This window comes from Prionailurus viverrinus, chromosome A2, assembly GCF_022837055.1.
Source record: "Prionailurus viverrinus isolate Anna chromosome A2, UM_Priviv_1.0, whole genome shotgun sequence".
In the NCBI taxonomy this organism is placed as follows: domain Eukaryota; kingdom Metazoa; phylum Chordata; class Mammalia; order Carnivora; family Felidae; genus Prionailurus; species Prionailurus viverrinus.
The window spans coordinates 127945134-127957290 of NC_062562.1; the positions used below are offsets into that span (position 1 = coordinate 127945134).

Here is a 12157-nt window from a genome sequence, read left to right on the forward strand (position 1 = left end):
ATCCCAGGGGCACCTGGGTAGCTCAGTCGGTTAAGTGTCCGACTTCAGCTCAGGTCATGATCTCATGGTTCGTGGGTTCGAGCCCCACGTTGGGCTCTGTGCTGACAGCTCAGAGCCTGGAGCCTTCTTCAGATTCTATATCTCCCTCTCTCTCTGCCCCTTCCCACTCACACTCTGTCTCTCAAAAATAAATAAACATTTAAAAATTTTTTAAAAAATAAATAAAAATTAATATTCCATAATCACATATAGCAGAACTGAAGACCAAAGCATTTACTAGAAAGCTATAAACTAAAATCAACTTACAGGAGATGTGGTTAATCGAAGGATAGTGCCATTTTTTATTTCATTGCGATTCTGGAAAAGAAAAATAAAATCTTTGTAAGTCTTCAAATTTTAGAAGCTTAGTAAAGAAGAGAGAGCAAAGGCAAAAATAATCTAGTAGTGATACCATATAATAAGAATTCTTATGATTCAGTTTGTCACTTTATTCTTATAATTCTTGAGTGATTTTTAATTATTTCTACAAAGAACTTTAAACTGGGTCTCAGATGTATTAACTTTATAACAAGTCACAGACGCATTCAGCACAGAAGTGAGTGTAAGTCCAGAGAGTAGGAATATAGGGCCCAAGAAGAGCAAACCAAAAAAAAGCAACTTTGAAAGGTTATTTAGAAAATACAACCTAACCAGTTCTGCTAGATTAAAACACACATCTGCACAAAAACTTGTACATGAATGCTCACAGAAACGTTATTCATAATAGCCAAAAGCTGGAAACAACCCAAATGTCCAGCAATTGGTGAACAAAATGTGGTATACCCATTCAATGGAATATTATTAGGCAATACAAAGAAATGCTGATACATACTACACCATGAACGAACCCTGAAAACATTACACTAAGTGAAAGAATCCTGACACAAAAGCCACCGCTGTTATGGTTCCATTTATATGAAATCTCCACAATAGGCAAATCCACTGAGACAGAAAGCAGGTTTCCAGGTGCTGGCAGGTGGCGGGGGCTGGGGGGAGATGAACGCTAATGGTTGCAAGGTTTCTTTTCCCGGTGATGCAAATGTTCTAAAATTGATTGTGGTGATGATTTCACAAATCTAGGAATATATCAAAAATCACTGAATTGAGCACTTTAAATAGTGGATGTAAGGGAATGTGAATCCCATCTAAATAAAGCTACCTTTTTAAGGTTATATTAAGGAACTTGGTTTCATAACATTTGCCAGCTCTAACTGTGTGTCACCTTAGAGTGAAGAACACAGCATAAATAAGCAGAGCCAAAATCAGTCTTTCTCCACTTGGCAAGCATGTTGGAGGTGAATGTCCTAAAGCTGTCACGTAGAATCTTTGGCAGTTTTATTTCCTGCCACCAGAGTACGCACCATTCTCAGCTTTCAGGAGGAGACCTTATGGGAGTCGCACATCCACATGCCCCACTCTGGAGCACAGAGGCCAGGAAGTTAATAAAGCGCCATGAGGATCATTCTCCTACATCACTTCAGAGGAGCCACAATCTGGAATGTGTTCAGCAGGCACACGGAGGTGGTACAAAGCTTCTCAGGATAAGATGCCAAAAGCACACAGAACACACTCTCTCTCTCCCTCAGCCAATTCTGACTACTTATTGGAAAATGAATTTTCTAAAACGACTACCTAAAAGAAAGCAGGCCCACACTGTCTCCCACAGAAAACCTAATCCGAACGTTTATACCAAGGGCAGGATGGCCTGAAAGTCCAACTCTGTCAATTCCAGCTCAATCTAGAGCATCCGCAGGCAGACACCCTGGGCTGCCTCTGGAGAAAGCAAGCTTCTCATTATTGGAAGTGTCAGGCAAGGCCCGAATGACCACCTGGTCGGCAGGAAAGGTGAAATTAATTTCTGTCATTTAAAAAATCTTTCAACCCTAAAATTCTATGACTCTCTGCCGAAGGAGAGAAAGACAGCAAATTCTCATTATAGAACATTAAGGAAGCTGAAAACATAGCATCCCTCTTTCTTGCTCAGGTTCTAAATGAATTGAGAAATAAGAGAGTCAGAAGATGAAAACCTAAAATATCCCCTTTACTAGTTTTTACGGAAAACAAGGCTCAGGGTAAGAACCAACAAGACAGCTAACTGGACCCTCAGATTACCAGTTGAGGTCAGACCTAAAGCAGTTTCCTTCCCAGAGAAAAAGGGGCCCACTTTATTCTTCCCAAATAACCAGTCAAGAAGAAAAAGCGGCCCTGTGAACACAAAGAGACCGGGAGGACTTAGGATAATATTTCCTCATGGAAATTTGGAGTGAGGGTAGGGATTCCTAATAATAGCAATAAACATTTATTGAAAGGCACTGAGCTGGGGTATTTTGGGGGTTTGCTGTCCTGCTTATTTAACCATCATAACAACTTTTTTTAAAGATTTTTTTTAAAACTAGTCTCTATATCCAACGTGGGGCTCAAACTCACAACCCAAGATCAAGAACTGCATGTTCCACTGACTGAGTCAGCCCTCTGCCCATTTTCTCTCTGGAAAAAGACCAAGATCTTGCATTTATCCTCAGAGGGGAATTATCCTCATCAACTGGTCAACGTACATGAGAGCAAAGAAGTAAGCATGGTATCAGCAAACGCCCTGCAGGTTCTCAGGGGTTCCCTGTGAGGCCCACAGTACAGGACCCTAGGTGGGGGTATGATTGGGGTAAAAGTAAGCAGCTGGCCCCCAGGTTGACTCCTGCAATGTTGACTCCTGACTTTTTGGGATCTAAGTATGAGTTCTTTAAGGAAAGAGTCTTGAGCACTGTGTGTTTAAACCAAAAGCAGCATCAAAACCACCGACAGGAGGAGTTGGGTTCAAATTCCCCAACTAGCTCAAACCAGGTGTGTGTGCTCAGTGCGAGGTCCTTAACCACACGGATGTAAGTCTTCTCTTCCCTAAAGTAGGGAGAGCGAGCCATTGCATGGGGGACAAACAGTAAGAACAAGAGGTGATAAATGCACTGAGCCCAGCCTAGAAGTGGCTCAAAAATGAGAGGGACAGCCACCATTAACTAGACAGCAGCTCTCATCCCTGTGCCTCTGTCTTCTCAGCTAGCAGTTCATTTGCCTTCTGGCTTTTCCTTTCCTCTGAAAAAAATGTGTTTCTAATCAGTGTTTTGCATTTGGGAATAAAAGAAGATAAGGGGAAGAGCTATTAAATTTGCATTAAGAATGTGAAGGTCCTGGGGCACCTGGGAGGCTCAGTCGGTTAAGGGCCCAACTGTTGGCTTCAACTCAGGTCATGATCTCACAGTTCGTGAGTTTGAGTGCAGAGCCTGCTTGGGATTCTCTCACTCTCCCTCTCTCTCTCTGCCCCTCCCCTGTTTGCTCCCTCTCTCTCAAAATAAATAAACATTAAAAAAATTATTTTAAGTGTTAAGGTCCTGTCAGAAAGGTAGATGAGACTCAAAGAGAAAGGCAGTACAGACAGACCTGTGCTTCAGAGGCTGTGTTCTATCAGGAAAATCAACTGGATGACACCTCTTCGACCACAGGCTGATGCCACCTTCCACTCTCCAAAGAATGTAAAGTTGGTCAGCAAAGGAAAAGGCTTATGCTTTCTCTGATTCTATAAATTTCATCCAGGCAATGTAGAGCATCACTTAAGAGTGGGGTCTCCAGGGGCGCCTGGGTGGCTCAGTCAGTTGAGTGCCCAACTCTTGATTTCGGTTGAACATCCGACTCTTGATTTCAGCTCAGGTCATGGTCTCATGTTTGTGGGATTGAGCCCCGCATTGGGCTCAATCTCATGTTTGTGGGATTGAGCCCCATGTTGGGCTCTGCGCTGTCAGTGATTCCTACTTGGGATTCTCTCTCTCCCTCTGCCCTTCCCCATTTGTACTCTCTCTCTCAAAATAAATAAACATTTTTTAAAAAGTGGGGTCTCCTTGGGGCGCCTGGGTGGCGCAGTCGGTTAAGCGTCCGACTTCAGCCAGGTCACGATCTCGCGGTCCGTGAGTTCGAGCCCCGCGTCAGGCTCTGGGCTGACGGCTCAGAGCCTGGAGCCTGTCTCCGATTCTGTGTCTCCCTCTCTCTCTGCCACTCCCCCGTTCATGCTCTGTCTCTCTCTGTCCCAAAAATAAATAAACGTTGAAAAAAAAATTTAAAAAAAAAAAAAAAAAAAAAAAAAAAAAAGTGGGGTCTCCTTGGGGCACCCCAGTGGCTCAGTTGGTTGAGCATCTGACTTTGGCTCAGGTCATGATCTCACAGTTCATGAGTTCGAGCCCCACATCAGGCTCTGAGCTATCAGCTGGCACATTAAGGTCCAGCTATCAGTTCAGAGCCTGGAGCCTGCTTCGGATTCTGTCTCTGTCTCTGTCTCTGTCTCTCTCTCTCTGCCCCTCCCCCTTCTCAAAAATAAACATTAAAAAAAAAGAGTCTAGGATGCACAAAGAGAGTAAAGATATGACACTTACAAGGTAGACTGGCCTTTAGCCACTTAAAGACGGAGGGGCAGGCATACATGAGGTGAAATTCTGGCTCTGATTTGCAGCTGGTGAATGTGTCCTGTCTCTGCAGTGGCCAGTTTGACAGTATGGTAGCCATATTGGTGCTTAATGCTTCTAGTTCATAAGTTAAGAAGAAATCACAAAGCTCATGCTTTGGGACCAAAAGCGTATGTCTTCCTTCATTAGAAAAGAGTGAATTTCCTTATAGGAATTTCCTAAAAGGCTCGTAAACTCTTCAGTGGAAAACATCAACTGTTTGCATCCAAAGATTCTTTGAATCCCTCAATTGGAAAATCTCTGCTGTTAACACCAATCCTGGACTGCCGTACCATATCCATACATGCTTTGAAAGATCAGCCTAAATCAAATTCCAATTCCCAAGAAATTCTGATATTACCTTCTACAATAGTCTTTTGATATATCAACTTGACTAGTCTGCTCTCCCCAATTATTCAATCAAATATGCATCTAGGTGGTGTTACTGTAAAGGTATTTTGCAGGTGTGGTTAAAGTTGATAATCAGTTAACTTTAAGTAGGAGAGATTATCCAAGATAATCTGGGTGGGCCTGATTCCATAAATTGAAAGGCCTTAAATTCTACCAGTGAACAGCAGATTCAACTTTTACCCCAGAGTTCCAGCCTTCTCTTCCTGAAAGCATGCCCTATGCATTTTGGATTTGCCTATCCAGTCCCCACAATCACGTAAGCCAACTGCTTGCAATAAACCTCTTTGCACATATCTCCCACGGGTTCTGCATCTCTTGTTGAACCCTGACCAATACGCCTGCACCTGCCGAGACAATGCCCAAGCTTTGCATGGCTGTGTTTTCCCTTTACCACAGTGAGCAATATACTGGCCAGCTTTGTTTCATCAACAGGTTGTACTGGTGACCCCTGGAGAGCAGCTTCCAATGGGGCCAATCCAGCAGCATTCAACCAGGTCAGGGTCACTTTCCCAGGCTAGCCAAGGAACAACACCACTAAATGACATATAAAAGCATGTGGGGAAGAAAAGAAAACAATGGGCCAACCTCCCCCCGCCCCCAAACAGAGAGGGGCATTCTGCAAAAATGAAGAATGTATCCATCAAGTCACAGGCCGAGACACTGCCCCCTGCCCCTCTCTGAGAAATCAGTCTTCAATCCTCCATTTTTTTGTATGACCGTCATATCATCTCTTTTAGAGTCGCCATAAGGGCACATTAAAATACTGGTTTCTAGGGCTCCTGTTCCCTAGCCACTTTCTCAGGGATGCTCATTTTCGCTATAATCCTAAGTAACTCTGAGGCGCAATAGTTTAGAATCATCCCAGTCTAATCCGCAAGAACACCCGGCACATTCAGACTAAGTATTGTGAATTTCAAGGAAATAGAGTCTGAGGCAAACAAGACTAATGCCAGCACCTCAAAAATGAAGAGAAAAGAGGCAGCCAGAACATTTGTGCAGTGAAATGTCCCCACTGCACACAGTGTACGAGAAGAAGTGGCCCAGTGAAAGCCAGCTAAAGCCCCACTGTCATATTTACTCATGCCCAGCAGTTCCTGACTGTACTAGCCCCTGACATTCACAGGCGTCTCGATAGGATGTCTTTGTGTTTCTTCACAGAACTAGCTCAGCGACTCGGTCTCTGTGTGGGTTGGATAATAAGATCCTGCTGAAAAATGTCACTGTTCTCCTATTTTCCCTCTGAAATTTGTTTTTCTCAGTATGCCAACTTTCTATCTAGCCAGACAAATTAAGAATTATTCCCTGGTCAAAAAGCAAGGAAAGAGAAGGTCAGAGGGGGAGAGGGCGCTTACGACCCCGAAAAGCCAGACTCCTGGAGGGCAGGCAGCTCCGGGGTCTTTTTTTCCTCTGGCTCCCTCTCTCTTCCTCTCTCCTTGTCTGCTTCTCTCTCTCTCTCCAGATGTGACAGGGCCCTTACTTTGGATGTATTACTACTACATAATGCTGTTTTTCACCCCCATTACTCAATCATCACAAACACTGATTTTGCATGTAAACCTGACCCCTTTTGTCCTTTATGTGTCCATTTGAGTGATCTTCAAATCTTCAGGCTGAAGGAATAACTGAGGACAGTACGTGATATGCCGGTTGCTAGGTTACGCAGCAATGCCTCCAGACAGAGGACTACGGGTCTAACATTTGAGGAGCGATGTTAGAAATACCCTAAAATAAAAATCTGAACCTCCAAAAACAGGAAAAAAAGAAGGCTGGGAGGCGGGGGTGAGGTAGAAAGATGAGAATGTGTGGCAAACTGTGGTAAATGCACATTCACCGTAATTCCCATTGTGGCCTTCCCCAGGTTCGTTTACCATCAGAGACCATGTCCCCATCATCCCCAGACAGCTTGAGCAATTCATTTTCACCCACTAATCGAAGGATCTGGGCTTGACTCCTTGTCCACTCTATTTTCCTGCCCCTAACTCGATTCTATTCTCAGTTGTTTTTCTTCCATCACTTTCCTTTTCACAGAACACAGGCATCCTTTACACAATTCCCAACATCAAGAGAAGACGGAACGAGGCAGGTATAAAGGAAGATATCTGCTAACTACCTATTTGTGATGTGTCAACACAGACCACGGAGGGAGGCCGAGGGCATGCTGCACAGGAATGGTTTGCTCTCTTTCCATATGTAATGAGACTCGGGGTAAAACGAGTGGAGAGCTGCAGGTAGACAGCTTGCAGGGGCCCAGGGAGTCTCCCGGGATGTCGTGAACCCCAGGGGAAGAACATGGGGAGAATGCTGGTCCCCCTCAGCATTTTAATCAACCACTTGTAGAAGACAGAGATGAAGAACAGTATGTTTTTCTGCAGAAGAACATGCCGTCTTACCTTAAAGGAACAAGCACTATTAGATGTTCACTCTTGATGAAAAACAGGCACCCTTTTTTTGCTTGCTTCCTCAGCCAAGTTCACATGGTAGGAGTGAGCACACACCTAGCTTGGTGTCCAGGCCCAGGGACCAAAAGCTCAAGGTTGGACCCAATCCATATCCAGGTCTCCCTGACACCCTAGGATAAGAATTGACTGAGTACAATTTGCTAAGAAATAATGGAAGGTCATTATTTAGAGATGAGTCATAGACTCAACCTTGAAGTCAGAGTAGGCAGCCCCCTTGAGCACGGAAGCTGAGGGGGACAATTTTAGCAATCCAGACAGCGGGATCAGCACCAGCAATGGCATAGTGTGGTCATCTGAGGAACGAGGACATGTATTAAGAAAATCTCTCTCTCTCACTACAGGCCCTGGGAGAACAGTAATGACATGAGCATGATGGACCAACAGGGGTCTGGGAGCCTAGAAAGTGCAGTAGACCACAAGGAAGGAAGCCCAGGTTGGGCCTGAGCCAGCTAACTTCCCATGTGACCTTGGGCAAGTCGATCGGCTTCAGTTTCCTCATCAACAGAATGGAGGCAAGGGGCCCAGCACCAAAGGTCAATTCTCTTCTCTTTTATTCTCAGTACAACAAAGAGGAAACATTTAAGGTTTCTGAGCAAAATTACTGATTATGATGAAGGGAATGCTTCAGAGAAATGAATCTGTCAGCAGCAGTGAATTGGAGTAGAAAGGAAGTAAGTTAAGGAGGTTGGCTGAGGTGATGAAGGATTCTAGCAACACACTTCTAACTACCATCACTGCAGGGCTTGGCACTTACTGAGTCAGCCCGCAGGCTCCAGCCCCAGGCCCACCTGCCCTGAGCGTCTCCAGTCTCCAAGTTCGCAATCTGATACAAGAACCCAGATCTGAAAAGCTAGTAAAAAGTTCTATGATAAAAATTTATGCCTTTCCTCACATGCATAACTTGAAGGAGAGTAAATACGGCTCAATTTTTGGTGGGTGATTTTGTAATGTTTAACAAAAGTCTTAAAAATGTTCAAAATCAAATTCCAAGAATTTGTCCTACAGAAACATCAGAGGTGCCGACATCTTACAAGGGCTGTCTAAGGCAGTATTAGTATCATAATGGGGAAAAAAAAAACTAAAAGCAAATCCTGTGCATTATTTATTGTTTCTTATATCAAAGCCCAGCTTTCTTGGCCCCACTTTGGAATACAAGAGCTAGACCCAAGCATTCCCCTTTGCCACCTGACAGAATGTGAAGCTTCACCAGTAGAGGGCACCGGAATGATCCTGCCTGGTCAGAGAAAGGCTGCTGGCTTTCCATCCACCACCATGATTCTTATTATTTGATGTGCAAGTCCTCAGGCCTCCTGCCCTACTCCGCCTACAGAGGCCACTTCTAAGTCACTCTGCCTACTACATACAGACTCCTTTCTATAGTCCAACACAGGTGTGTATCCTTCACCTTGGTGGTGATGTCCCTGTGGCAGCCATGCTCTCTTCGAAGAGCCTTGGGGAGGGGGGCAGTTCCCTCTCTTGGGCTTTAGTTCTCAGACTGCCCACTCCTCAGACTAAAGGCCACAGCTGGTTTGCTGCAACTGCATCTTCAGCATCCTCTTTTATCCCTTTCCTCGCAGTTAACCAGTTCCTACAAGGAACCATTTTTTAAAATAAAATGGTCCTGTTCAAATAATGGTATGGTTTCTATACCCTGACTGATACACAAAGTCTTCCAAAGGTTCCCTAATATGAAGGAAAATTGAAATAAATATAGTTAAGCAGGCCAATTATACATAACACAGCCATTAAAGGGCTGGTATAAAAAATGTTTAATAATATGAGAACATATCACATTGCATTGTGCAGCGAAAAATATAGGTTGCAAAACAGTATTATAACATGAGTCCAAATTGATGGAATATAACGTGTGTGTATACACCAAAAAATTACCATTGCCCATGTGTAGATAACTACAGGAACAATGTTCCTTGTGGGCAACAGATGAAAAAAGGAAAGAGAGCAGGAAAAATGTCTGATATTGTGGGTATTTGCCCAACCCAGCTAATGAAGATTGTCTATGTTTCTGCAGGAGAAAGCGACCTCCCTGGTTTTGACAGAGGAACCAACAAAGCTGGAGTGAACCACATGAAATGGCCCTTCCCCTGCAGTCGTGTTTTATCATCCATTTGAGACAGAGACTTGATTCCCCAGCCCCTCTCCACTGCCATCAATTTTAACTTAGCCCCCAATCAAATGTCACATTGCACATGTTTAAACCTAGGTTACAATGTTGCTGGCAAGTTAGAGCCTGTGGCCTCAGAAACCCACAAAGTGCTGGAGAGGAGAGCTGCACTTACAGGAAAGAAGCTCATGCTTGCAAAACATACACATTTAAAGGGCGACTGCAAGGGCACTGGCAGGGATCACCAAGGATGCCGCTACAGCAGTGAAAATGCCAACTCCACAGCTGGCTCTAGCCAAAGCCAATGCAAACAACAGACTATGGAGGGAGAACAAGACGGACACCTCTGTAGCAGAGAGCTATGGAACAAAGTGGGATGGAAACATCAGAGAGGGAGAAGTGAACAGCTCGCTGACTGGCATCAAAGAGACAGCACGGTGTCACATGGTATCCCAAAAGTAACCTGCTGCTGTGGTGTGACCCACCTACACACTGGTATCTGAAGGGCCTGACTCAAAGCGTGGCTTCGCCACTAACAGCTTTGTCTCCTTGGGCATTTGGCACAGCATCTGGCACATAGCTGGTGCTCAGTGAAATTCGGTAAATGAGCTACATGTACATGACAACATCTCTGGACCTCCCTCGCTGCCACACGAAGACAGTCATACCTAGACTAAATGGTATTGCTGTGGGGATTAAATTAGTGCTAACAACGCCTCAGTCTGGCACACAGAATGGATGCAACACATCATTCGTAAGGGGCAGCTTCGCTACTGAGCACCAAAATTATGGAAAATCTGCCTGACAAAGAAGACGGAAGAGGATCTGAGGCAAAGGGAACACAGGTCAAGGCCATTTTGTTCATCTGCCTTGAGACATCGCAGTACAGCGATTCTTTTTCTTTTCTGTTTTTCCCCATGATCGTGGATGTGTTAGCAGTCGGGTGGAGCCTATGGATCTTTTCTCTGAATAAGGTCTTTAAATGCAGAAATAAAATGCATACGCTTGCAAAAAAACCCCGATAGTTATGCAAATATTTTTAAAAGTGTATCATAGTAACATATATGCTGCTTTACCAATGTAGTTATCAGCAACTTTCTCCAGAAATTGCCAGAACGTACATATTTTAAGCATTGCAGGCCGGAAGGGCTTCAACAATGATACATAAATAAATGGGCACAGCTGTGTTTCAATAAATTTTATTTACAAAAACAGGTGGCAGCCTGGATTTCTCCCAAAGGCTATAGTTTGTTGATCCCTGTATTAATGCATGAAATAACAAGATACATCACAAGGTCTAATAACCACCATAATTTCTAATTAAGTGTAATGATCATAAATTACATGTTGAAGAAGCTATAATAACAGTGATAAATGGAAATATCTATGATTTCTACTGGTAACATTGGCACAGATACTGCTTTACTACTGTGGCTTCTTGCCTATATTCATGACTGAAATGATGCAAAATTTATATTTTCACAGAGTTGTAACTTTCTTTCTGCATAAGTTCGCGGACTCCAGGTTAAAATGGTGGTTTTCCACTATATTTTAGAAGAAAATTCAAATACCTACTATGCTTTAAAAGACTCAGCTGGATGTGGCCCCAGCCAACCTTTCCAATCCCATCCGATCTACTTCCCACCCCTAGCTCACTATCCCTATCACACCAAGTCCTTCATGCTTCAGGGCCTTCACACTGGCTATTCCTTTTCCAGCAATGCTATGATCTGCCTCCTTATGATCCACAAGTCTTGGCTCAAATGTCTCCTCTTTAGAGAGACATTCTTGATGCCTTATGGCAATCTCGGCCAAGGCCCACAGATGGACATCCAGGGCCTTGCAGGGAGATCCAGATTGCCCTGGAGCTGGCTTGACCCCATGAAGAAGACCCAGAACCAAGACAGTAACCCTGGGTAGCAGAAATCCTTACAGGAGAATTACTGCTTAGAGAGGAGGCATAAGTTTTCTTCTCAGGGCTCATGTGTTAGAAGAAGAAAGGTCCGAAGCTCCTTATTCTGGAAACCACATCCACACTGCTGTAGCTGTATTTCGTTTTTATCTGGTTATTTGCTAACTTGAGCCAAGCCAAATCATATTTCTGACCTGTTCTGGAACCTATATTCTACAGCTGGCCTAGCAGGCTGAACCTCAACTGTAACACCTACCACACTCTGCCCCCATATGTGTATCACAGTACGTTACTCACTTCCTTCATACCACGTACCCCAATCTCAAAATAAATACCTTGTTTGTTTTTTAAAAATTTCCCATCTGTGTCCACACACACAAGAACATATGCAAGAGAAGAGTGGGAATCTTCACATTTTATCATCATCAGTGCCTAAAACAGTGCCTGGTAGGTGAAACGTGTTCAATAAATACTTTTTAAGTGAATGGAATGGATATTTTAATCACAATTGAGAGTAAGAGCCAGAATATATTTGTAAACTAAAGCTAACTGCCCATTTATGTCTTCAAAGACAGACATACAGTCCCTTTCTTCCTTGTGCAATGCAAATAAATTTCAAACTATCTTTCCTTTCCTTCCCTATTCTATCTACAACCTTTTGTCCACAAGAGGATATTTATTTCATGTCTACTATGAGGCACATGTATCATTAAGCATTTTTTTAAAACAGAGA

General features: G+C 43.7%; 1 protein-coding gene across 5 annotated transcripts in view; it reads right to left on the reverse strand.

The window, feature by feature from the left end:
• The window catches only part of ELMO1 (engulfment and cell motility 1), a 594484-nt gene that overhangs the window by 379655 nt on the left and 202672 nt on the right, over positions 1–12157 (reverse strand). For all 5 annotated transcript variants that reach the window (XM_047849551.1, XM_047849554.1, XM_047849553.1 and 2 more), the window contains one exon: positions 307–357. In XM_047849551.1, coding sequence (XP_047705507.1) covers positions 307–357 — 51 coding nt within the window. The remainder of the gene's footprint in view (positions 1–306; positions 358–12157) is intronic.